Source organism: Oryzias latipes, chromosome 18, assembly GCF_002234675.1.
Source record: "Oryzias latipes chromosome 18, ASM223467v1".
Taxonomy (NCBI): domain Eukaryota; kingdom Metazoa; phylum Chordata; class Actinopteri; order Beloniformes; family Adrianichthyidae; genus Oryzias; species Oryzias latipes.
The window spans coordinates 29,834,346-29,861,699 of record NC_019876.2 but is presented as its reverse complement, the minus strand read 5'-3'; the positions used below and the strand labels follow the sequence as shown (position 1 = coordinate 29,861,699).

Genomic DNA, 27,354 nt, shown 5'->3' with positions numbered 1-27,354 from the left:
ACAAATCATTGAAGAAAAAAGGTGCTGACCCACTAGACAGTTGGGTCATCTAGACCCACTGTCTAGTGGGTCTAGATGACCCAACTCCCAATGTTAAAGTGCCTAGAATAGCACAAGGGTTACACCGCATTTGTTCATCTCCCCCTGATTCACAACGATTTGAATGAAGAAATAATCAGCTTAATTTTCTTTTTGTGTCAGAAAAAGGTAATATTAAGGTCAATAACGTGTTAAAAACACTTTTTTCATCACACTTTAACTTTGATGTTTATGGAGTGATATTTATGTCACCACGTTGACCACATTTGTGTTGCAAATGCAAAAATATTTTATTGAGGGGGAAAAATTGACGGCAAAAAAAGGGGGAAAAAACGTTTTTTGAAGAAAAGAAATGTTGAAAGAAAAAAAAATTGAAAGCAAATATTTAACATTTTGATTTGCAACCCAGAAAGTTCAGAGAGCCACATGGCGGCGTAAATATCCCTCCACTGATGTTTTGTTTTTTAAATTGAAAAAAGCCTTTGAGGTTTACAGTATTGAGACATTTGTAAAAAGAATTCAACAAGTTACAATTACAACAGGTATACAAAAATGTAAACAACATTAAAAAGAGTTCAATAAAAATATATACATATATATACAATAATACAGAAAAATACAAACTTAAATAAAAAAGATTAAACTAAAATAAAGGGGTTACACAGGCTTTGTAATGATCAATAACTTAGGGGTTATCAAAAAGCTGCAAGTTACCGATGATATTTTGAAGTTCCATAATACGCTTATTTTCCGTGAAGTTTACGGATGGAAAAAAAAGAGTAAAGTTATTTATGAAATGTAAAAAAATATAGTTTGATTACAACATTTAAAATGAATTCTGTGTTTTTGTTTTGTAAAATAAACCCAACAATGATAAATATCCTTACTTCCCTCCACAGATGTTGTCACTGCTTGCAGGAGGTTGAACACTTTGAACCTGCAGTCTTTTTTTTTACTTTATTATTCAAAACAAATATGTATGACAAGAGAAATAGTCAACAATAAGAATGCCAAGGGATGGTACATGTATTACAAAATAAATGTTACAAAAACAGATTACTATGCATTGAAAATGTTCAAAAACAGACAGTTTTCATAAATAGTGTGCAAATGAGATTCTAATTCTTTAATTTTTACAGGGGAAATAGTTGTTATGAAGAAAATGTTGAATTGTGAATATGAAACTTACTAAATATTGTAATTAGATTAATTGCCAATTTTATGTCTGATTTTATCTTCGTGTAGGCCAAATATGATGTATTCAATCAGATTTCATCTGAAATTGTGAGTCTAATTTGTACTTTTAACCTGCAGTCATTCACAAAAAGACACGCGGAGAACTCAGACGCTCTCAGCCAATCAGGGAGCTCTGAGCCTAACAGCTCCCGCCCCGGAAGAAGACAACCCGAGAGGAAGTGCCATAGGAATTCTCACGCGCCTGCGCAGCAGGGCGAGTGTTGTTTGAAGTCAGTTGGAGCCTGGAAGTGCCCTCCGAGTCCCCGAACAGGGTAGTTTGTGGCAGCGGGCGGTGATGATGATGTTGGGCCCGCAGCACCTGAACATGGAGCGGTCGCAGCAGCTCGTCCGCTACGTGGAGGACTACCTGGAGTGCGTGGAGTCTCTGCCTCTGGACATACAGAGAAACGTCTCTGTGCTCCGGGAAATCGACTCCAAGTACCAAGGTAAGGTCCGCGCGGACGCCGTTCTGCGGTCCGGAACGAGTTCTGAGTTCCTCGTTTCTGTGGGCTGCAGCCAGAAGGAGCCGAGCCGAGCCGAGCTGAGCTGAGCCAGGCGGTAGCGAGTTGAGCTATTTACGGGAAAAGAGCACAGCAGCGTGAGGTTCCTTGTTCCGAGGCGGATCTGTGACTTGTTGTTGGTAGGAGTCAAAGCTGGGGGGCCTTGGGGGGGCTTTTGGGGCTTTTCCTCGGAGTTTGCCTCGCTGTCAGAGACGGGCTGCATGTGCACGCGCTCCCACGGAGACCTAAGTGGGCGGCGCATGACAGCAGGTCCCGTTCAGCCAAAAACATCAGAAAGTCACCGCGTGGCTACTGCAGCCGGTACCACCGTTTGGACCGGTTCTGGAGCTTTTCACGGGAGCCTCGTGACGTCACGGAGAGCAGCCTCCTCTACATCCGACGTCCGACCATCCCACTGCTCCTCTCCAGTGTTGGGCGCAGGGAGCAGCCCCTTCGGCTTCAGAGTGACGTCACTTCCTGTAGGCGGGACTACTTTTTTTGTGCTATCTACTATCTGCCTACTTTTATATACATGAAGCACATTGCGAGCTTACAGCCTTATTTACTGACTAATTACTTTTCAAAATGGTGCAAAAAACAATCAAAACACATAAAATGTGCTTACTTATGCTATAACAAAAGCCCAAATCTAAAACAATCTGAGATATTATGACAGAGAAATGTAACTTAAGTCAGTAGAGACGCAGAAACAAACTAAATTACGGCTTTTCGCAGAAACTCCTGCGTCGTGGCGACACCGCCGTAACTCGTCATGACGTGACGTCCTTTTCAACGTCCAATCTGTTGGGAAAAGTAACAGGTAGTTGAGATTTTTTCATTGTCTGTATTGGAGAACTGGACAAGTGGCTCCGCCCCCCCTGGTTTTCCAAACAGGAAGTCGCTCTAAGAGGCCAATATCCCATAGACTTCAATAAAGAAATAAGCAGCTGTTCCTCAGTCATTCTATTGGTCAGGAGAACCGCTCTGATGTTTTTGGAAACATTCTTGATAAACATTTTTTTTTTCTGTAGTGCAGGTTATAAACGGACCAATCAGACGCTTGGGTTAAAGTAGGGGGTCTCGTGTCCAACGTTCCAAACGTTTGACAGGTTTCTTTTGAAGTGGTTGGGAAGTGGGCCTCTAACCAACTCACTCCTGATTGGTGAGAGGGGTTGCCATAGCAACGGCTGGAACCATTCACTGCTTACGGGCGTCATGTGGCTCCAACATGGCAGCCTCCGTGTGGCAGAAAAAATCATGGAGGAATAAATGAATCTGAATCTAGATTGAAGTCTTTGAGGCGTGAAACTTCCTGTTCTGCTGCACTAATGCATTCTACTTTTGACCTTTAAGAGCCTAAGAATAATATTAACAAAAGGTAGCGGGACATCACTGTGAGTAATCAGGAGATGTCCCCTTAGTGCCCTACTCGCCAATTTTAACTGCACCCCCCTTAGTACACACACCCCTCCCCCTTCAATATATACATCCCAACATAAACACACACACATGCACACACACACCCTCTCTAACACACATACACGCACACACATTTTACAAGGAAGGTGGGACCTGGGTCCATCTGTCCCCTACCCCTTCCCTGGTGGGGGGTGCGGGCCCCTTGGCGATGGCGGCCGTGTCCCTTGGGTGCCGGCTCCCTGGGCCCGGCGGTGCTCTCTCCGCACGGTGGGGGGGTTCATATTACACCTGAGCCGGGGGTGTTCGTGTCCCTGGGGGGTGGGTTCTGGTCCTTGCTCCTGAGCGCTGGGCCCCGCCAAACTTCCAACATGGCCGAGCCTGGTCGGGCCATATTTATAACATCCCTTGTGGGCCGCCCTTTTTTCCCCGGGGTTCCCCCCTCCTGGGCGGGGGCGGCGGGCCCCTGCCTTGCTCCTACCTGGACCAACCGTGGGCCGGGTGGGTGGCTGCCTGGAGTGCGGAGCGGGTCTCCCTTGGGGGGTCCTGGCTCGTACCTGGGGTCGGGGCGGGGGGATGCCCGGAACTCCTGGGTGGTGGTGGGGTGCTCGTCTGGGGCTGTGGGCGTCCCTCTCCGGTGGGGCCCTGCGTTGGGCTCTTCCGGCGCGGCGGGGGGCTGCTTTCCTGGCTGGGCTGGGGCGGCGCTCTCTTTCCCTCTGCGCCTCCCTGCTCTCTGGCTCTGGGGGCCTCGCGGCGGTCCGGCTGGCCCTGGCCTGGGTGGCGGTCTTGGTCGCCCGGGGGGCGGTTGTTCCCTGCCTGTTCCCGTGTGGCGTTGGGGGAATTCCGGCTGCCGCTGCTGCTGCGGCGGGGGTATGGGTGTGGGGGTGGCTGGGCGCTCCTCCTCCTTCTTTTCACATTCCACCATCCATTTTAGAAGAACATAAACACTCACCTGAGCACAGGTGTTAGCTCACCTTTGCACTAATAGTTTGCATGATTGAATGAATGAAAGATTTCACACTAGTTGGTTTAAAGGCATAGGTATGCGTTCGTGAACACTATCTGTTTTGTGTGCATGTTGACATGTGGACATTTTTGCGGCTAGCAGGTGTGTTGATAATATTTGAGTGTGTGTGAACAGGCCCCGCCCTTTTTGTACTACATTTGAACCGTACCGTAACGATAAACAACCAGTAAACCTGTCTGCTCTATGCTGCTTCATGGTCTTACCCCCCTTCCCCTCCTATTATCACCCTCCTACCCCCCCCATCTCTCTAACGTCCCTTTCTCTTCTTCCCTTCTTTCCTTTTCCGTCCGGTCCAACACCAAAGATTTTCAAACATGATTGAAATTAATAAAGTTTGGCCTCAATTACAAAAGGGGTTTATTCAGACATACCTTTGGTTTGTCTGAAGATTAATAACCCCTCTTGTTAAAATAAAATATGTCCAACACAAGAGGCCCTCAGCTCTCATCTGTTTGCCTAGCTGTTGGACAGGACAAGTTAAAAAAAAAACAAAAAAAAAACAAACAAAAAAAAACAAAAGGTAGCGGGAGAAATGGGGAAGGAGAAGCTTCTGGGTTTGGAGGTCTGGATTTCAAACCAATGAGGAGAACTTCAGTTTAATCTTGTTAATTTGAAGAAAGTTAGAGGAGAAGTAGGATTTAACGGCTGCTAAATGTTGGGTGCATGGATATGTGAAGTGGCAGCACTTGGTGACTCTTTTCTTCTCCAGAGGTCCTCAAGGAGGTGGATGAAGTCTTTGAGAAGTACAAAGACGAGGAGGACGCGGCTCAGAGGAAGCGTCTGCAGATCCAGCTGCAGAGGGCCCTCATCAGCAGCCAGGAGCTGGGCGATGAGAAGATCCACGTGGTGACCCAGATGACCGAGCTGGTGGAGAACCGGTCTCGCCAAATGGATTCGCACTCCCTGTGCCTGCAAGAGTCCTGTGACGCCGAGCGGCTACCTGTAGAGCGCCGCTCTAGCGTCCAAGAGTCTCCTGCTCCAGAACGTGCCTCCAACCGCCGTCCCCGTCGCCAGCGCAACAGTGAGAGCCGGGATTCCAGCCTGCCGTCTGCCAACGGATCTCTGCTAGACGATCCCCTTGACGATCCGCCGCTCCCTGCACAGCGAGAAAAGAAGTCAAAGTCTTCCAAGAAGAAGAAGCGCAAGGCCAAACAGGAGCGGGACACGTCACCCGTGGACTTTGCCATCGACCCCAACGAGCCCACCTACTGCCTGTGCGAACAGGTTTCTTACGGCGAGATGATCGGCTGTGACAACGAGCAGTGCCCCATCGAGTGGTTCCACTTCTCCTGTGTAGGACTCACCTACAAGCCCAAGGGGAAGTGGTACTGCCCAAAATGTAGAGGAGACAACGAGAAGACCATGGACAAAAGTCTAGACAAGAACAGAAAAGACCGCAGGTCCAGGTAGTGGCTGGTCTGGAGACTTGAGACGTTCAGGAACGTTTGTCGCTGGAGCACAGCTGTACAGCCAGAGCCCATACTTTGAACCCTGGGTGGCTGCTGTGAGACACCCCCCACCCCCCCACTCCCATTTCTTTGTCATTTGAATAATGTGAACGTTTCCTTGAAGATGCTAACGAGAGCTGGGTTACGTTGTTCAGACACTGGAAGAGAATGTCGTGTTCAGACTTGAGTTTTTTTGCTTCTTTGGGTCACATTTCTGTTTTTGGTCATTAAAACCGATCACCTGTTTATGATTGGTGTGATTGTTTGTTTGTCTGTTGTTTTTATGAACCAATGCTGCATTCACACTTGTGTTTAATGTACCTGTGGTTACCTTCTCCGGATGGAGATGAGCAGTGCTCTTCATCGTTCTTTAAGGCTCCCACGCCGCAGCCCGGATAACCATGTTCTGCTTTTGTTGTGAAAGACTTTGACAGGTATCCATATTAACTTTTTCTTTTTTTCTAGTCTCTTGTAACCCTTGTGCTATCGTAGGCACTTTAACGTTGGGAGTGGGGTCATCTAGACCCACTAAACAGTGCTCTGAACCTTTTTTCTTCAATGATTTGTGATCTTCACTGGTGTCCATGGATTCCATGAAATCTTTCCACCTTTATCCACCTTTGTCATGGTAGGGAGAACACGTCAATGGAAGGGGGGGTCATCTGAACCCCATAGGATAGCACAAGGGTTAACAGACATTTCAAGTAGAGTTTTTGTTGCAGGTCTTTGTTTCCGTTTCAGTTTTGGTTGGTCTTCCTCACGACTGGCCAACCCTGGTCCTGAAGAACCCTTAACTGGTTTTCCAGCCCTCCCCAGACGCTTGATGCTGACTACCTGCATCAGGTGTGTTCAGTCAGTCACGACCACGGACACCAGCGGGTCAGGGAGCGCTGGTCAACAGGCGGCGTGGCATCGTCACAGACGCTCTTAGAAAGTGGAAACAGCTGCTTTGAAAAACGGAGAACTCTCAGCTCATTTGAAAAAGCTGCTTTCACCTTCATCTCTGGTTAAACACCTGTGGATGCAGGTCTCTTCATCAATTATTGATCCCTAATCCAAAAATAGGTGTTAAAATGAAAGTGTCGTCTGTACGGCTGCTGAAATTTTATTAAAAATGAGAGAAAAATGGCTTTAACCTAAAAGAAGCCATGGTGACATCAGTTTAAAAAAAAGGTGAAATGTGTTCTGTGCTCCACCCCACAGAATTTTAGTTTAAGGTAAGAAAAAGTGGAAGTCACTTTCACTGAGCTCTTATTTTGAAAGCTTAGAGTTTCCTTTATCAGGATTTCTGCGAAAATCCTCTTAACCCAGCAGCAGCTGGAAACAGATTTCGTGGTCCAGACTCCCATCCCAGCTCCAAGACCTCTGCATGAACAAATGTGTGCAGACGTTATTGAAACAGGAAACAGTGGGTCCCCACTTCCTGTATCATGGAGGTACTTGGTCCAAAGACAGACATTCGTTTCAATAACTGAGGCATAAACATCACTGAAAAATACCATTTAATGAAAGTTTTAGTTGAACAACGGTGCCAAAAACTCCCATCTTTATAAACAGACTTTCTGTAAATCAGCATAAAACGATGGGTAGAGAAACCGCTTCACGTAACAGAACTACACCACACTACAGTCCAGCAGAAGCAGCTGCTACAGTCCCAGCCAACCGCTCTGTGGTGTGTAGACGCTCACTGATTACGGGCTGAGCCCCCGCAAACCCGAACCGTGTCCATGGCTCCACCGGGCTGCACCGCCTGATGCGGGCGAGCTGCAGCAGCAGGACTTCGTGGGGCCAGATCCCCATGGGGCCAGCCCCCCGTCCTCAGGCCTGGTCATCGCTTCCACCCGTTTTGCTCAGCTGAAGCAGAGACGACAGTCAGAGGCTCCTTCTGTCACCTGAAAACCAAGAACTCTCTGTACTCACATGCTGAACAGCCGCCCAGAAAAGCAAGCAGAGAAAGAGATGGCGGTTAGTAAAGAGACAAGAACAACAAGTCCACCATCTACTGGAAGAGAGGCAGAACAGCTACCTTGATCACATCCACCCAGTTCCATCCTCTGGGCAGTTCCCCCTTATGATCTGAAAGAACAAGGGAATCTTGAGAGGCCCACTCTGAGGAAAAAGATGTTTTTAACTTCTTCTTGAAGCATTTTCCCATGATGACGGACATGGGTTAAGAAAATTGGAGCTGCAATTACATCCTGAGAAGTTCTGTAAAACCAGGTGCAGATGAAAAAACCAAAAAAAACTACAATGGGTGGAGCTACAAACTCCTAGGGGCTGTATGCTAGTGGGAGAGGGTAAATAAAGAGATGATGGGAAATGGGGACGGGCTTACTCCACAGCAACAGTCTCCCCCTCACAACTCAGAGGTGAATTTCTGATGAACTCCTGCTGCCCTGCAGAAACTATGTCCCAGAAAATGACCTGTTGAGTGTTTTTTTATGGTGGCCCTGAAGGTCAAATCACATCAACAAATCACTCAACGCAAAACATTTGAAAGATCACAACAACAGTTCAAAAAGCTAAACAACATTTTAGAGAACAAAACAAAAACGTTTGGAAAACTAAATTAATCTCCAGGGCGGAAAAAAAAAAGAAATGTTAAGAAATAAAACAATGAGAAAGCATAAACGGTAGGTATTATGGGATAGCGCTGACAGGATGATGACATTTGTCCATCACTTTTTACATGAAGCGATACAGGATATCTTTCTCCAATCAGCGATGTCCCACAGTGGACCAACCTTTTCTGGTTCTTTTGTTCTTCTAAAATTTTATTTTGTTTTCTGAAATCCTCTTTTGGTTTTTATATATATTTGTTTCTGGAATATATTTGTTTTCTGTTGCTTTCTTGGCTTTGCTTTTGTAATAGTTGTTGTGATCTTTAAAAGTATCTTGTGTCCAGTGATTGTTGATGCCATCTGTACTTTGGGCCAAAACAGCATCGTCACAATTTAAAGACCACTGGGGATCATGACGGGAGCGGGACTTAAAACTCGATAAACGTAACAAGAATGAAGAATTAGGCAGGAAAGAAGCATTTCCCAAACTGGTGCAAGCAGGCACTTCCTAACTTTTCCAGGTATGGTCCGTAAATACACAGGTATGCCGTCTACAGGACAGGCCCTTGAATCCCTCCTTCGTGTGACACTGCAGACTAAACTCCATCCTGTGTGATCCTGCAGACTAAATTTCTTCCTGTGTGACACTGCAGACTAAACTCCTTCCTGTGCGACACTGCAGACTAAACTCCTTCCTGTGTGACACTGCAGACTAAACTCCTTCCTGTGCGACACTGCAGACTAAACTCCTTCCTGTGTGACACTGCAGACTAAACTCCTTCCTGTGTGACACTGCAGACTAAATTCCTCCCTGTGCGACACTGCAGACTAAACTCCTTCCTGTGCGACACTGCAGACTAAACTCCTTCCTGTGTGACACTGCAGACTAAACTCCTTCCTGTGTGACACTGCAGACTAAATTCCTTCCTGTGTGACAATGCAGACTAAATTCCTCCCTGCAGACTAAACTCCTTCCTGCAGACTAAACTCCTTCCTGTGTGACACTGCAGACTAAACTCCTTCTTGTGCGACCGTGCAGACTAAACTCCTTCCTGTGTGACACTGCAGACTAAATTCCTTCCTGTGTGACACTGCAGACTAAACTCCTTCCTGTGTGACCCTGCAGACTAAACTCCTTCCTGTGTGACCCTGCAGACTAAACTCCTTCCTGTGCGACACTGCAAACTAAATTCCTTCCTGTGTGACACTGCAGACTAAACTCCTTCCTGTGTGACACTGCAGACTAAACTCCTTCCTGTGTGACACTGCAGACTAAACTCCTTCCTGTGTGACACTGCAGACTAAACTCCTTCTTGTGCGACCGTGCAGACTAAATTCCTTCCTGTGCGACACTGCAGACTAAACTCCTTCCTGTGCGACACTGCAGACTAAACTCCTTCCTGTGTGACACTGCAGACTAAATTCCTTCCTGTGTGACACTGCAGACTAAATTCCTTCCTGTGTGACACTGCAGACTAAACTCCTTCCTGTGTGACACTGCAGACTAAACTCCTTCCTGTGTGACCCTGCAGACTAAACTCCTTCCTGTGCGACACTGCAGACTAAACTCCTTCCTGTGCGACACTGCAGACTAAACTCCTTCCTGTGCGACACTGCAGACTAAACTCCTTCCTGTGTGACACTGCAGACTAAATTCCTTCCTGTGTGACACTGCAGACTAAATTCCTTCCTGTGTGACACTGCAGACTAAACTCCTTCCTGTGTGACCCTGCAGACTAAACTCCTTCCTGTGCGACACTGCAAACTAAATTCCTTCCTGTGTGACACTGCAGACTAAACTCCTTCCTGTGTGACACTGCAGACTAAACTCCTTCCTGTGTGACACTGCAGACTAAACTCCTTCCTGTGTGACCCTGCAGACTAAATTCCTTCCTGTGCGACACTGCAGACTAAACTCCTTCCTGTGCGACACTGCAGACTAAACTCCTTCCTGTGTGACACTGCAGACTAAATTCCTTCCTGTGTGACACTGCAGACTAAATTCCTTCCTGTGTGACACTGCAGACTAAATTCCTCCCTGTGCAACACTGCAGACTAAACTCCTTCCTGTGCGACACTGCAGACTAAACTCCTTCCTGTGTGACACTGCAGACTAAATTCCTTCCTGTGTGACAATGCAGACTAAATTCCTCCCTGCATACTAAACTCCTTCCTGCAGACTAAACTCCTTCCTGTGTGACACTGCAGACTAAACTCCTTCCTGTGCGACCGTGCAGACTAAACTCCTTCCTGTGTGACACTGCAGACTAAATTCCTTCCTGTGTGACACTGCAGACTAAATTCCTCCCTGCAGACTAAACTCCTTCCTGTGTGACACTGCAGACTAAACTCCTTCCTGTGCGACCGTGCAGACTAAACTCCTTCCTGTGTGATCCTGCAGACTAAATTCCTTCCTGTGTGACACTGCAGACTAAATTCCTCCCTGCAGACTAAACTCCTTCCTGTGTGACACTGCAGACTAAATTCCTCCCTGTGCGACACTGCAGACTAAACTCCTTCCTTTGTGACACTGCAGACTAAACTCCTTCCTTTGTGACACTGCAGACTAAACTCCATCCTGTGTGACACTGCAGACTAAATTCCTCCCTGTGCGTCACTGCAGACTAAACTCCTTCCTTTGTGACACTGCAGACTAAACTCCTTCCTGTGTGACACTGCAGACTAAACTCCTTCCTGTGTGACACTGCAGACTAAATTCCTCCCTGTGCGACACTGCAGACTAAACTCCTTCCTGTGTGACACTGCAGACTTAACTCCTTCCTGTGTGACACTGCAGACTAAATTCCTTCCTGTGCGACACTGTAGACTAAACTCCTTCCTGTGTGACACTGCAGACTAAACTCCTTCCTGTGTGACACTGCAGACTAAACTCCTTCCTGTGTGACACTGCAGACTAAATTCCTTCCTGTGCGACACTGTAGACTAAACTCCTTCCTGTGTGACACTGCAGACTAAACTCCTTCCTGTGCGACACTGCAGACTAAATTCCTTCCTGTGCGACACTGCAGACTAAACTCCTTCCTTTGTGACACTGCAGACTAAATTCCTTCCTGTGAGACACTGCAGATTAAACTCCTTCCTGTGTAACACTGCAGACTAAACTCCTTCCTGTGCGACACTGCAGACTAAACTCCTTCCTGTGTGACACTGCAGACTAAACTCCTTCCTGTGTGACACTGCAGACTAAACTCTTTCCTGTGTAACACTACAGACTAAACTCCTTCCTATGTGACACTGCAGACTAAAGTCCTTCCTGTGTGACACTGCAGACTAAAGTCCTTCCTGTGTGACACTGCAGACTAAACTCCTTCCTGTGTGACACTGCAGACTAAACTCCTTCCTGTGTGACACTGCAGACTAGCGCTCAGACCTGTTCTGCTAATTATTCTCCTCTTCTGAGCTTTGGTCAGCTGCTCCCTCTTCTCCTTCTTCTTCATCGCTGAGGGGGCAGAGATCAGGTTGCAGTTTGATGTCAGGGTCTGAAACACGACAACGTTTCTGATGGGAAACACTAGATAAACTTAGGTTGTTAAAAACTGAAAATCTTCAATCAAGATGGTAAAATGTTGTCAGCTGTGGTGGAGTCACATCCGTAGTACTAACCACAGCTGAGACCACGGGTCTGTGGTTCTCCATCAGAGCCTCCTGGTTCTCCTTGGCCCACTCGAACAGAGTGTACGTCATAGCGGTGCCCATGTTGGCCTCCGCCTGCTCCTGAAGCTTCAACAGGATGGTATGTTTGGTTTCTGCGGAGCTGCAGGTTAAACCACATGGTGGAAGATAAAGGATGAGGGAAAAGCATCAGGTTTATCCGGCACGGTCTTCAGCACACAGTCATTCCGGACTTCTGGATCCTTCCTGTTCAGACACACCTCAGTAATACCCGGCTTACCTGTCTGAAACGGAGCTATTACAGCTAAATGTGATGAAGACTCTTTAAAACACAGTAAAGTCTTCCTCCCCCTCCTGGGAGCAGTCTGAACTTCAAGCCCATCTGGAGATTTTGTCTTGAAACTGTCCTCTGCACTGTTCACACAGGAATTACACCATTGACTGTATGAGAGCTGGACAGAGTGGCCCCCCCCTCTAGGCGTTCCAAACAGGAAGTACCTGCTGGCTCCAAGAAGCCAAAATCCCACAGACTTCTATAGACATAAACAGCTATCCCAGGGGTCGGGAACCTATGGCTCGCGAGCCATATATGGCTCTTTTGATGGTCACATGTGGCTCGCAGACAAATCTTTAATTATAGTTTTTTTTTTCATTAGACCAGTCCTTCTCGGGCGCGATGCGATGCCAGAGGCGCGCAGTAGTAGCAGTTCTTAGAGAGAGAAATCTGCGCCAGCGCTATCAGTTACTATTATCTATTATTTCACAGAGTTTGTACCAGCCGGAAACCTGTGAATTGCCGTGCCTAAAACTGCGCGCTCCCGTCTCTGAGAAAGAGCGCGCAGATGCGGGGACGGGATGTGTGAGGGAGAAAGCAGAGGGTGGGGTGTTGTGGGGACAGGCAGCAGGTGAATCGCGCAGGGATTGTAAAAACGTAAAACCAGCTGCCTGTCACTCACTGTGGCGTGTGAGTGTGTGTTTGGCTCCCCGTCTGCATGTGAGCAGTCTTTGTCACATCTACAAAACATTCAGACCTACGATCACGTTTAAAGTCTCAACGCCTGAACGAAGCAGAAACTCACCACGTATCAACCAGACTAGACCATCAGCAAAACTACCACGAGAAATACTCATCATTTATTAGCAACAGAATAACAATGTTATTAAAAAGAATCCACAGACTTATTGTACTTTAAAAATGTTGAAATTAAATCAAATGCACACATTCATTTGTATATTTAGTTTTAAACATATTGTCGCGGACTGAGTTTAACTTGGCTGTTGGGCCGCGTTAAAAGTTCTGGAGTTCATTGAACGCGTCAAGCAGAGATCTGATTGGCTCTCAGTTCTGTCGCTCAGCCTGTTGTTAGGTAGTTTGGACCAATGGGGTTCAGCTATGGGCCGAATAAGGGAAATGGGAGGACTGGAGCGGGAGCAGGGGAATATAAAGTTGGGAGAAGCGCTCTCGTGTCGGCGGGAGAGATTCAGGAGTTGCTGAATTAATTGAACGGCGTTTGTTGCGGTCTGCAGTAACCAGAATAAAGAACCTTAAAAGAGGTTAAGTCTCCGTGCCTCACTGTGGGGAAGGGACACTACATTATTGTATGGCTCTTTCGAAATTACATTTCAAAATATGTGGCATTTATGGCTCTCTTGGCCAAAAAGGTTCCCGACCCCTGAGCTATCCTAAGGTTTTTTCATATTTGATTCAAGTTATAACCAGACCAATCGGATGCCTCAATAAAAGGAGGCGGTCCCATGTCAAACGTTCAAAACGTCGGATTCCAACAAGCTCACTCCTGATTGGCCAGAGGGCTTGGCATAGAAACATTGACTTGGACTGACTCGGACCAATCACAGCTCACTAACAACATCTGGTTCTGACATGGCGATGTCCGTACTTCATTTGGTTGGAGCTTGAAGCAACCATTCTCTGAGGGTGACGTCCCAATAACTCAGTCCAGGTCCCTCATGCAGTCGATGGATTCCACTGAAAACGCTGTTTGTCCCTCATCAAGGCTGCTTTTATACCTTTAACACAGCTGGAACTCACCAGCTTGATCTGGACAGAATTGGAACGTACCATTTGAATAAATAAGTTCACTACGTCTGTATTTTACTGTTTTTAGACAACCTCAGCTGTAAAATGACGCTGGAATGTCAGAAAACTCCTGCAGAATATCATCTTAAGGACGTGTTTCGACTGGTTAACAGTTTACAGAAAATAAGTCTGTTCCGATTATTAAAACACAATCAAACAACAACATCCTACAACCGTACATCTCTGAATGCAACAATGAGGAAAAAATCCTGAAGTCCCGTCTCATCAACCAGCCCGACAGCTTGACTGACGGATGGAGCAGCGTTGTCTGAGGCGGTGGCTGCAGGCTCCATTCCTCAGTCGCTCGTGGAAAACTGGTCCTGGAGGTGAGTCGGGTGAACTCTGAGTTTCTGTTCCACGCACCCCCTTCTGGAGCTCCAGCTGTAGAAGGTGCTCAGCCTAACAGACGAGCTCTGTCCCCGCCAGACAGGTGACCTTCCCATCCCAAAAGCAGGTTTTGGTTCCTGAGATGGAAACATCTTGGCCACGCCTTCGGCTGTACCGTTCTGTGCTTCCAGCACCACGGCAGGGGTTGACATAGCCCAGAAATTTGCACTGGCCCACAGGGCCAGTAGTTTTTGAAAGTTACTGGCCCTGCCTGAAAGTTACTGGCCCGACACCGCGCATAGCGGGACCCGCCGCTCCGCAGGTGCTTGCAACTTTTGGGGGGTCCGGGGGCATGCCCCCCCGGAAACTTTTAATATGGTGCAATTTGGTGCATTCTGGTGACATCACTTATTTCTACACTTTTCAATGACTGAAAATAGACCATATCAAACTTAAATCTGCTCTAGTCTGTTTCAGATGTTTTGAAGAGAGCACTGCAGTGTAGTAGGAAACACTAGTTCAGAAGTTTTCATGGTGCTTCTAACGGCAAATATCGCAATAAATCATAAACCTTAAATGTGTTAAAACAATCTAATGGCAGCTTGAACCATTTAACGAATCAAATAAATCCCTTAATGCATTTGACCAATCGGATGGACGCCTTCACATTGTTGACCAATCAGATGGAGCCCTGTTATGTTAGATGTTTGTAACCTATGTCAACGTGGGTCATTTGGAGTATAATTTTTAAACTGGGAATGATTATTTGGTTATTTTGCTGTTTGTTTATATACCGCAAATTATATCGTTATCGCAATTTTAATCTCTGATATCGCATATCGCGAGTTTTCCTCATATTGTGCAGGTCTAACTGAGATCATTCAGCTAACTAGAAATACTTACTGCTTACAGTGTTGTAAAGAAAAACAAAATTAAGTAGTTTAACATTCTACTGCATTTGAGTCTGAGATTCAGGTATTTGGAGTTGCCTTTGATTCTTTGACATTCAGCTTAAAGCTTAGTGCATACAGTTTCATCTTCAATGCATTCATTAAATATCTTGCTGTCCATACTACTAATTATACCCACTACTCCATCCAACATATTCCTATCTATTCCTGCCATGTCTTCCACATCTCTGACATGCTTCAGTCTCTCTTCAGTGACGTTGTCGGATTTATAATCAAATGTAATCATAACCCACTGGCTTGTGCCTTCGTTGTTGCTGTTTAACATTGTTTAGTATTGAATTGTTACATTCAATAAAGTTTGAAAAAAAAAAAGTAGTGAGCGCGTGCCGCGTGGTGCTCGGCAGTGAAAGCCGAGCGCGAGCAGGCGGGAGAGAAGGAGAAGTGATCAAAGGTTTCCCATAGAAACCCTTGAAGTCTGAACACAGGACTAGCAGAAAAACTAAATTATGAAGACGAGGTAAATCTACACGTTTTCGCAAAATTTACTTTATTGAAAAAGGTGAAGAATATATAAACCGTTAGATATTTTAGTGGCCCGAGCGGACAAGTGAAAAGTAAAGTCTTGTGGTCCGCACTGCTCGAAAAACAGGACCGGGCCAGCGGACAAATGGCTATGTCGAGCCCTGCACGGCGTCTTCTGCAGCTGCTCAGCCCACAGGAGAGCAAACTCTTCTGAGGCCGCCCACTTCTGGCTCATGGAATGGGCTCCAGTAACCCTCACCTGGGTCAACTTTGCCCTTTGTCTAGAGGTGGGCGGGGGGAGTGGGATCGTAAACCCGTAACCTTGGAGTCTGGAGTTTCTTGTGGTGGATGAGTGTAGATTCTTTGCACTGCAGAAGCAGCCCGTGAGCTGATGTGTCAGTGAAGGGGCTGCTGAAGGTCTGGAGGGTCAATCACCTTCACCTTTGGCCATGAGCTACCGCCTTTCCATATAGGAGGACAACAGCTCAATCATTTGGGAGGAGGTTGGAGTAGAGATGCTAAATGATTCCCACTTAAGAATGTCAGGCAAACAGCAGGGATCCTCCAGAGCTCAGTGTCCCTGTGACAGAGCTGGAAGGAGGAGGCTTGGTCGTCCACATGAAGGCGGATGTGGGCAATAATGGATGTAAAGGCCACAGGTTATTGTATTAAATCAGGGTTGTTTCTATGGATGTTCTGAGAAAACCAAAGCCAGTACACGACAGCACAGGACTTTAACCCCAACGCTACCGGTTCTGCTCACAACTTACATTCTGTTGTTGAAGAAAGCATCGAGGGAAATGTTTGGCGCCGTATCAGGGTAGGACTCTGGCCATGTGATGTCAAGGATGAAGGATTTGACGTCTTCAAGGTCTCCTATCTGTGAGCAAATGAAAAGAAAGTTTTCACAACCACACCGTATATTTGAATGGACGCGCCGAACATGCTAATGACCATGGTGATGTTCACGCCGGGACTCACCCTGAACTGGAAGGAAACTGGACTGATCTCCTTGAAGCATTCGTCGTCCCCGTAAATGGACTGAAGAGCCTCCAGCTCCATCTGGGAACACAGGAGGCACAAAGACCGTCACCGCCTGCCGCCTGTGCACGATCACTTCGCCGTTGAAGAACTTGGTTTCCGCATTGGAACGTTGACGGTGCTAAAATACGCCGTGGCGGCGCTCACTGGGATGGTTTAAGGCCCGTTCACACCGGGACGAATTTAGCCGCCGATTTTCGGCGACGTTTAACGCCTCGTGACTAAACAAAGGGCACCAACGAGAGTGTGCACACCGACGCGAAAAACGCCACGCTTCAAAGCGTCAAAAAAAAAAAAAAAAACGCCTCGAGTTCGTTTTTTTTTTTCGACGCATCGCGTCGAAATCTACTCGACCAATGAGAATGGCGCTTTTGCTCACGTGTCTGGAGCTTCTGAAGTTACAGTAAAACACAACTTGGGGGCGCTCAAACACAAAACTGCCTTGCTGAGCACACATACCAGCGAAGAAGTTAGACGCCAAGTAGCGTCTACACTGCCGCGAAGAAATAATGACGGACATTCTAAAATATCCCCGAACCAAGCAGCAGTTGGAGCTACTGGTGCTTGAAATATTCACGTTTTCTTTGTATGATTCTGACAAGCGCGTAAATACTTGCTCTCTTCTTCTGAGTGAAAAGCGACTTTAAGAAGCGTAAAGTTGCGCAGCGCCACCTTGTGTACAGGAGTATTTCTGTTTACATTAAGCGCCATCTAATGTCAGGGAATGAAATTGCATGTTCACTCCACTCATCGTCAGCGAAAATCGCCTGGGTGTGAACACAAAAAACGTGGCGAAAAACGCTGGCGAATAACGGCTGGCGAATATTCGTCCCGGTGTGTACGGACCTTTAGACTTTAATTTCGATTCAGAAAAAGGTGAGGGGGACTTGGCGGACATTTGGGAGCCAACTGCAGCTTTCTCATGACTTTGGTTCCATTTCACAGCTTTGAGAAAGATACCAGATAAATCAGGTCCCCAAAACCCCCTAAACATGGAGGAAACACGCGACGTTCGCCGCCGCAGACCCGAGTCTCACACGTCACATCATGACGAGCAATGTAAATGAGCGGTTCAGGTTCAAGCCCTCAATACTACATAATAAACAGCACTTGGAGGACGTAAAGCATGTAATGACATAACACGAACAATCTTGTAAAAATATGAAACATTCTCGCATCACTTGAATGTCGTGTGATAAACTGATGGTGTTTAGAGCACAGATGGGGAAGATGTGGCATCGAAAAAGACAAAGACTTGATGCATCTACCTGTGATTACCAACGTTGCTTTCTGACTGCAAAACAAAGGCGATCAGCACGCTTAAAATATTAATAACTTGCTTGATTTCAGGTCTATTTTATGTATTTCTGTGTTGGGAATTGGAAACTATCGTTTGTGGTCACCAACCTTTCTGTCTGGACTTAGAAATGTGTGTCTTATGGTCTCTATGAGGTCACGTTCAGGAGTTACCAACCTTCTCAAAGAGATTATGTCCACCAGAACCATGAGACGCCCAGGTTCACCTCTTTAGCCACGTCACGAGTTTTACATGTCACATCTTTTACATGCTTATATTTCTGTCCTAATAGGAACTTTTTTGTGTTTTGTTACTTGGAGAAGTAAAATACTTTTTTAAAACCTGCGTTTTAAAAAGTCCTCCTGTTTTTATACAGAGCTTTTGGAAAGACTTCTTCTTTATTCATTAAAACAATGATTTTGATGAAGATCTGACTTCACTAAAGCCAGCAGGATTCAGTGATTTCAGAACCCTGGAGCTGAGTCATGATGATGTTTTTCAGAAGATCTGTCCGCTTCCACGTTGACCCCGGGCCTTCAGCGTGACCCCTCGGTGCTGTGACCGTAACAGGCCGCGTGCTGCTCTGACCACAAACACATCTGCGCGAACCGGAACCGGAGCGGACCGGCTAGCATGCTAGCTGCTAGCAGCAGATGCTAACAGCTAGCATGTGGCTGCTAGCCGCGGCGTCATCCTACCTCCTGATCCTCGTTCGCTGTCATCGTGTCCCTCAGTTTCCTCTATTAACCTCCTGTTTGACAGAAGCCTGATAAATACTTAATAACCCATTTCCCCAGCTAAACCAAAGTCACAGCCTCTGACTGAACCTTTAGTGCAGCGTGCAGCAGCAGAGCTTCTAACGGGACACTTCGAGCATGCGCAACAGGCGAGGATCACGTGGTTCTTACGTGATGTCACGTGACATGAATCCTGTGTCCAGGTTTTGCATTCATTTGTTTTAATTTAAGAATATAATATGTATGCCGTTTATTTTAAATAATTTATAACTAGAAACATGAAAAATAACTGAAAAACGTTTGGTGACGTCACACATCTGAAAGATTCGTTTACGCTTGTTCACGTTGCACACAAAACGTTCTCAGTTGCAAATGAATATATTAAATATTTGCTTTCAATTATTTTTTTTTTGCTTTCAAAATATATTTTTTGGTGTCTTTATCGCGCTCTTGTGGCTTTTTATCATGATGGAGGACTTGTATAAAATAATTTAGAGCAGAGACTGAGAGCCAGGCCTTCTCCACCAGCATCAGTGTGTGACCTCACCAATGACCTTCTGGAAGAAAGGTCAGAAATTCCTAGAAACACTCCTGAACCTTGTGGACAGCCTTCCCAGAAGAGTTGTAGCTGGAACAGCAACAAAAGTTGGAGCCACGTCAGACTGAACTCTATGGCTCAGGGATGGGACAGACCTTCAGTTCATGTGTGAGTCACGGCAGCTCAGACATCCTACAGTTTTAAGGGGGGATTGGATCCCAATCACAAACCTGCATCAATAAAGCATCTGTTCTTGCTTTTGTTCAACGCCAGTCAGTGGAATACTCACAGCATCTCATTCCACTAAAGTCTTCAACCACACTTTCACTGAAAGGTCTGTACTGTGCAGCAGGGACTCCTGGGACTTTTTAGAAGGCCTCTGTGTGTGACAGACAGAGCTGTGGGTGGTAGTTTGTCCCTCATGGTGTTCCATAGATGAACATTCATGGCCAGCACCTGTCTGTTGAGCTGTGATTGGCTCACAAGGCTGATAAATAGCAGCAGTGGGAGTTCCATCTAGGTGCTGGTTTCCTGGTTTGGCCTTGGTGGGTGAGCTTGACATGACCTTTTTTACTAAAGCTTTTAATCATTTGAGTCCTTTTAAAGTTTTTAAGCATTTGAGTTTGCAAGATTTTAAACTCTATTCATATTAACAGGTGGTGGCATGAGTTCTGACCCTGGGGCATGAGAGGTAAAATAAGGGTTTGCAAAACATGTGTTTGTCCCAGGGGAGAACTAACTTATTTTTCTTTTTCCAGCAGAGTTGCCACTGCTGTTTTGCTTAGTGTTTTTAGTCATTGTTTTAATCAAGCTTGACACCCTTGCTTTTATCCATTTTTTTAAACTGTTTTGTGCTCACTTTTAGTATCTTGGTGTCTGGACCTGGCTGAAGGTGGCTGCCTCCTCTTATCCTTATGGTAGCTGGTGGGTGCCATATTTAGTATTGTGTAAGGGGGACCCCCCCTGTTTTCAGCCCATAAATTAGTGGTGACCTGCTCAGGTGCACCTCTTCTGTTTTGTATTTTCTTTTAATCACTGTTTGGGTTGTGGTGTATTTTGTGTGCATTTGGGCCCTGAGCAGGTACTCCTGGTGAGAGTTGGATCAGAGATCTCCCTTGGTGGTGTTTGTGGCTACCCGCCAGTGCAGTGGGGCTGAGGCAATCCAGGAGGCAGCCGGCCCTCATGCAGTGTTGGAGTGCGGTCCAACTGTCCGAGTCTATTTTAACTTTCTCTTTCATGGAATTTGTGTCAAGTTTTTAATAAATTGTATATTCTTAACCTTTATGAAATCCAGTCTCCATTTGGGGTGCACATGTAAGAGGGCGTACGGTCACACGTGCAATAAAACATTGTAGAAACCAGGTTGATACATCTGTCAGCAAAAGTTTATGTTTTTTGTGGTAAACAGTGGCGGTTCTACCCTGAATTACTCCCCGGGCGAGACCCTCCTCTGCCCCCCCCCCAATAGAGTCACTTTGTCCATTTATTGTTACTGAAAATACAGTTAGGAAATATTTAATAAACACAAATAATCTGAAATAAATATTATAAACTACAAATCACACTAAACACACTAGAATAAATGTAACTGCAGCACTAAGAACAGAAAACACTAAATAAAACCTAACCTTTGTGGCCTTCCTGATGCAACCTTGTCAATAACGTCATCATATGAAATCTGCTCCCCCCCTGAATGATACTAACAGCAGGTTAGTGAGTTGCTCCTGAGACATTGGTGATCTCAGGTATGACTTGATCAACTGGAGTTTTGAAAAGGCAGCAGCAGCAGCAGCAGCAGCAGCAGCAGCAGCATGCTACCATCACAGCTTATTTAACATTATGAACTAATATACAACAAAACACAACAAAAACTGTGTTACAGCAGAGCAGACAGACACACGAATCATAACTAATGTTACAAGTTAAGGCAGAGCAAACATTTAAGAATAAATATCTTAAAAAGGACGTTATTTGCAATATTTGGGCCTACTTCAGTTTTGGTCATGATAGACCAAACAAGAGATTTTTCCTCTGCAACGTTGTTGTTGTTGTAGGGCAGGTAGCATTCGAATATAGAAAACGTGCATCTAGCTATGCGATAATACCCTTTTCTTTGTCTCTTTTCTCCTCTTCTTCTCTTTTCTTTCTAAATTGGGCACCAGCTTTGACCTTTTTTCTCCATATTTCAGATGTTTCTGCATTTAGCATAAATGTCCTGACATAGGTATCAAGTCTGACTAAACCAACTGTCATCTAAGTGAAGAATTTTTTTTTGTTTTCCCATTTTTTATTTGAAATAACCAAAAAAGCATGATTTTTTTATACCTTTTTTATACCCGCAGCCCCCCCCCCCCCGTTCGTCAAACATTTCCAGCAGGAGCGCGTGCAGCCAGGGGCGCCAATTCGCTACATGGCGGCGCAATTTTTATTTTTCATCAAGCACTGAGCTGCCGCCCGCGACCGTTGCCCCCCTGGAAGAAGATCCAGCCAGGTTTGCGCATGCGTTTTGCGCTCCGTGCTCACCTCTCAGTCTGCACCCTTCACCCCGCGCCCCCTCCCTTCTCCTTCTTCACCCCGCGCCCCCTCCCTTCTCCTTCTCACACACATTTGCGTCTACTTCTCAAAGACAGGAGGGAGCTCAGCTGCGGGGCGGGGGCGCCGCCAGGTTTCAGGCTGTTACAAACTCTGTGATATAAGTAAACCAATAGTGATGCATAAAGTATTTTACAAGAGCTGAGCCGCTGGCGCCGCCCCTCCGTCATTTTTCCGCCCCGGGCGATCGCCCGTATGGCCCGTGCCTAAAACCGCTACTGGTGGTAAAGGTTGTGCTCGTCTGTGCACAGCTTTACCTCGCCTTCAAACTGTGTATGGAAGATTTTCTGCAGCAAAATTGGAGCCATCAGAAGGAAAAAGACCAAACGTCACAGGACATCTGTCCTTTTCTTGACCCATTTCGTCCTGTTCAGGACAGTGCGGTCCCCTGCCCCGGTCTTATGTTTGGGAAGAGTCAGTTTAACAAAAGTGTGAGAAAAAAAAATAAACATTCACAGTATTTAATGAGGGACCGAACACAAACTTACAATTAGTTTAGCTTCAGTGCGTTGGACCAAACCAATGTCTGACGTGGGGAACAGACACAGAGGATACAAACGTTTCCTCTTCTTTCCAATGGCTAACTCCACAGGACGTCCCGCTCTGGGGACCAGCTGTCAGTGGGTTTGGTTTGTCACACTCCCACACCACCGGGACAGAGAAGCTAACTCCAGATTTTCTGATGGGGATTTATGTACAGAGAACTGGACTGAGTGACTCCTCCCCCTTCAGCGTTCCAAACTTTTACTGAAAAAAGAAGCAGCTGTTGCTCCGTCATTCTATTGGTCAGAAGAACCATTCTGGACCTGATGCCTTTTGAAGGTTTTCTTTTATTTGCTTGTAGTTCAAGTCCAAGTTATAAATTGACCAGACGCCTCAGTAAAAGTAGGAGGTGCCCGCTGGCCCCCACCTCGAACGTTTGACAGATTCTTCTGAGCTGCTTTCAGTCGTAAGCGGTGTGGACTTCCTACAAGCTCACTCCTGATTGGCCACAGTAGTTCCCATAGAAACGTTGACTCAGACCAACTTGGTGGCGTCCGTTTCGCCGGAAAATGGCGACTGAACTGGCTTAATTTGGTTGGAGCCGGGCGTAAACTGTTTTCTGTGGGTGACGTCGAGCCGCTCAGTCCAGTTCTCTGTACAGTCAACGGTTCTAAGCTAAAGCAGAGGAATGCTTTGTGATACTTTCAATTGGTGTCAGATCCACGCTAAAAAAACACCACTCAGATTGTTTGCTTGTCCCCTGATTTGATTTATCTCCACGTTGGCTTGGATTGAGCTTTTGGACCTGGCAGCTTGTTTTTGAAAATGTTTCGGCGCCATCACATGACAAAATGAATCTGACTAAACCCTCATCTATAGACGTCCAGGAGCAACAAAGACTGCTTGAACAGAGGGCAGAACGTTTTAGCAAAACAAGTCCGACTTTCTGAGCTGGAGACGTTACAAGAAGGAAACAGCTGCTGATGAGGAGGAGAAGACGAGCTTTAGGAGTAGCTTTTCAGTCAAAACCCACACTTGCATGAGGCTGGATCTAACAAAGACGCTTTTACAATATTTCCATGAAGTTGGACCGAATCTGCCTCTAATGAGCATCACGGTGAAAAAGCAAATTAGCTTTGAAGTAGAAAACAACTGGCCCATTCCTAATGAGAGTGTAATGTTAAAGGCCTGAAGGCCCTCCACGTGTGGGGGAGGACATGATCATTTCCTCTGAGAAGATGCTGCTGGAGTTTGATTATGCTGATGCTTTGAATTGATGCCCTCCGGGGACAGAGGGGAATCATGAGGGAGGAGGGCCCTGAACGGCGAGGAGGAGGCGTCGCCGTGGCGTTCCTTATCTCCAACCAGCTCAGAATCCTGCCAGAGCGATGGCGTCTGCTCTTCACCTTCATCTTCAGCTTCAGGGTGAAACGGCTTTTTTGGTTTCTGACATTAAATGTAAACGTCAGATTTTGCTGAAGTGCTGAAGTATATCCTCCATGTCTACGCTGATCTTTTCTGTGTTTTATTTTAAACATTTTACTTCACTTCTGGTCATTTTTAGCATCATTGTGACTGTCATCCAAGCAAAAATCCTAACACATTTGTAAGAAATATGCACCCTTCAACTAAAACTCTTAGTTTCCTAAACCAAATAATAAGAACAGAGATTTAATACAAAAGAGTTGAATCTTCTGCTAAAAAAGTGAAACAAACTAGATTAGAAATCTGCTTCTCTCTCTACTTCTTTGGTTTTGGACTTGTCTGCCAAGGTTTTTGTTTTTCTCTCTCAGATTCTTCCAGGTATCCTTTACTCATGTTTTTCTTCACATATTTATGTATTTTAGATAAAATTAAAAACTGCTGCCACTGTGGCAAACAGAACATTCTAAGGACCTCTGGGAGACATTGGGGTAAAATGTGTCGTGAAAAGGGGGTATTAGAGCTGAGAAGATGAACTAGGAGCAACTATTCCGGCTTTGTCCCCACAGTTTTGGGTGGAAAATGATGTTGATAGTTTCACCAAAAAGGGGAGAACATGTATTTCCTCCAAACTTCCTTCTGTAGCAGCGCAGAATCTGAATAGTTTACCTGGAATTTAGTAAGAAGAGTCCAACATACTGGAGGGATGAGTAACACTCAGATGGGGAAAAGATATCAAATCAAATCAAATGTTATTTGATTACAAAAAACAAAAAACAAAATAAACAATATAAACACAAGCACGAAAATCAAAACAGAACCCCCTCACCATACCTACATATACAACCCAGCCCCACCACAGCAAGGCGGGGATGCAGGCCCCCTTCTGGAGCTGCAGCTGAACAGCAGGCAAACCAGAGGGAGAGGTTCCAGCTGAGGAAGCATCAGAAATAAAAATGAAAATAAAATTAAGAATATAAATGAGAATGAAAAACTAAACATACTGATAAAAGCAATAAACACTGAAATAAGGTAAATTAAAATGAATCATTGATAACCTAAAATTCAGAAAACAAGATAAAATGGATAAATAAATAAAAGAAAATTAAAAATGAAATAAAATAATAAAAGTAGTCAAATTTACGATGGAGTATTATGGCCACAAAAAAAAGTAAAATTATGAGATTTTTTCTCGTAAATTTAGGAGATAAAAACGCATAAATTTACGCGTTTTTATCTCATAAATTTGCTAGAAAAAAGTTATAGATTAACAAAGACAAAAAAAACGAAGTTGTCTGTTTATCGGAGCCTAGCTTGAAGATGAAATATGTGGAGCTTTCTGTGAAGCTTTATTTCCGGATTATTATAGGTTTAAAACCAAGATATTCTGTACCTTTTGGTGACTCAAAATCATATTATTGTCATTGGAGCTTGCTTTCCGGGGTTCAGTGTCAGTAAAGCCGAGTGTCATCTGTAAAATAAGAAGCTCAGAGGCATGTTTGGGTGTAGAGGACCGCTGGAGCCTTTATTTTCCTATTCGTTCACATTCCCTGAAGTTCATCTGTCACCTTACGTCATGAACCTGTCATCCGAACGCCAAAGTGGAAGTAAACAGTGTTACATACGCCCCCTCCTTCAACAACAAAGATGAATGAAAATGTTATATTAGCATTACAACGTTGACATACCTAGAAAGTGCTCCTCCTCCTCAGACGGAAGCATCACACAGACGTAGAGATCTGGTCTCTGGTGGAAGGAAGGATTGAAGTGAACATCTGCAGGGACACCAATGTCTTCATCAACGGCTGCAGAGATCCTGCAAACCACCCATTAATAAATAAAACTTTAATAAATTGTAAATCAAACAAAGGAGCTTCCAGACATTTGGAACGTTATCAATAAACATTCAGCTCACCTGTTCAACTAAGTTTAGTCGGTCTGCTCTGCGGCGTTCACCTGCTGCTCTTTATACTCAGTTTGCTCAGTTTTTTTCTCATAAAATTACGAGATAAAATCGTGTAATTTTAATTTTATTTTTTGGTGGCCCTAAAACTCCGTCGTACAAATTAGCTACAAGCCTGATTTAAAAAATGGGTCTGGAGCCTTTTCTTAAAAGCATTAATGCTCTCTGCGGCTCTCAGGTTCTCTGGCAGACTGTTCCATAAACGGGGGCCATAGGGCTGGAAAGATGCTTCTCCGTAGGTTTTTTGGTCACCACAGGAATGGTTAGCAGACCAGAGGATCTCAGGGTCTAAAAGATCTGATAAATAAGAAGGCAGAAGACCGTCAAGACGTTTAAAAATCAATCCTGAAGCAAATGGGGAGCCAATGCAGGGATTTTAAAATTGGAGGGATGTGAGCCCCCCTCCTGGTCTTTGTGAGAACTCATACAGCAGAGTTCTGACGGTTCTTAATGTTAGTTTTTGGACAACCAGCAAGCAGGGCGTTATAATATTAATTTTATTGATAAGAAAAGCATGCGTCAGTATCTCCATATTAGCATGAGAGAGAAGTGGGCGGACCCTCACCAGATATCTAAGATAATAAAAACCAGTTTTAACCTCATGTTTTATATTATGTGGGATAAAAGTCAGCTTAGAGTGGAAGATAACACCCAGGTTCCTGACTGTTTCTGATCGACTAAATGAAAGTTCCTGTAGCTTCAGAAACATTTCTCTCTCTTGGCTTCAGGACCGATAACCATAATCATTGCATGTTGGATGACCTGCTGTTGTTCTGTGGCTGAAGCGTCTCATGAAGCTGAAGCTGGGGCCCGTTTCCATGCAGGCGTAGAGAAGGTCCACTTTCCTCTGCATGCTGGCGTCTAACCAACACCAGAGGGCACTTTAAGCCTGATCACAGAAAATCCTGATCCTTTCTGTTTTTCTGCCATGGAACCACCAACACATTGTTTTTGCATTTTAAACCAATTTATTTGATTACCATTTGTACACTCATATAGAAGCCTTTTTGGTTGTGTGTTACCTTTAGCGTCTGCTGTGTGTGTGATGAGAATAATTCAAAAAAAGTTCATAGAAGCAGGTTGTTGCTGGAAAAAAGGCCCAGATCCTTCCGTTTACACCGACTGATGGCTGCTGTTTTGGTTTGTGCCCTTCAGGATAAAAGTGACATTTTGCTAACATCCATCGATCTTCTACAACTGCTTGATCCCGTGCACGGCTGCAGGGATGCTGGAGCCTATCCCAGCCACTGAGGGGGAAGGCGGGGTCACCTGAACAACGTCACACAAAAATAGACAACCGCACACCTTGAAAGGTTAATTTTGGAGTCATCCATTCATTAAAAAAATGGTTTGGGACGGTTTTGGAAAACACACACACACACACATGCACTGTGCCCTCTGTCGCCATCTTCTGGTCATTTCTGCCGGATGCGGTTTTGTCTCCACAGATGAGAAGAATTACAGGTGGGGACTTCTGGCTCACCACAGTCCACAGTCCTTCCAGTCTTGAGCGGTGCAGCTCCCGTACCTCACCGTAGCACTCAGACAGAGGATGCTCACTAT

The 27,354-nt window shown here is 45.5% G+C and overlaps 2 protein-coding genes and 1 long non-coding RNA gene across 3 annotated transcripts; 2 read left to right on the top strand and 1 right to left on the bottom strand.

Annotated features, from left to right (window-relative positions):
- The first annotated feature begins 918 nt into the window (after positions 1-918).
- ing2 (inhibitor of growth family member 2) lies at positions 919-5,914 on the top strand. Its single transcript, XM_023966120.1, has 2 exons — positions 919-1,721; positions 4,928-5,914. The coding sequence occupies exons 1-2, from the start codon at positions 1,571-1,573 to the stop codon at positions 5,626-5,628; spliced, it is 852 nt and encodes a 283-aa protein (XP_023821888.1). The 5' UTR covers positions 919-1,570; the 3' UTR covers positions 5,629-5,914.
- A 1,237-nt stretch (positions 5,915-7,151) lies between these two features.
- rwdd4 (RWD domain containing 4) lies at positions 7,152-18,951 on the bottom strand. The gene is made up of 8 exons (XM_004080075.4): positions 18,755-18,951; positions 16,700-16,780; positions 16,489-16,598; positions 11,852-12,002; positions 11,619-11,727; positions 7,693-7,742; positions 7,587-7,589; positions 7,152-7,520 (listed from the first exon to the last, which is right to left on the bottom strand). The coding sequence occupies exons 1-8, from the start codon at positions 18,776-18,778 to the stop codon at positions 7,485-7,487; spliced, it is 564 nt and encodes a 187-aa protein (XP_004080123.1). The 5' UTR covers positions 18,779-18,951; the 3' UTR covers positions 7,152-7,484.
- Positions 18,952-19,202: 251 nt separating this feature from the next.
- Positions 19,203-20,519, top strand: LOC105356499. Its single transcript, XR_910623.3, has 4 exons — positions 19,203-19,876; positions 19,988-20,022; positions 20,197-20,255; positions 20,413-20,519. It is a non-coding gene; the product is annotated as an uncharacterized LOC105356499 (long non-coding RNA).
- The last annotated feature ends 6,835 nt before the right edge of the window (positions 20,520-27,354 follow it).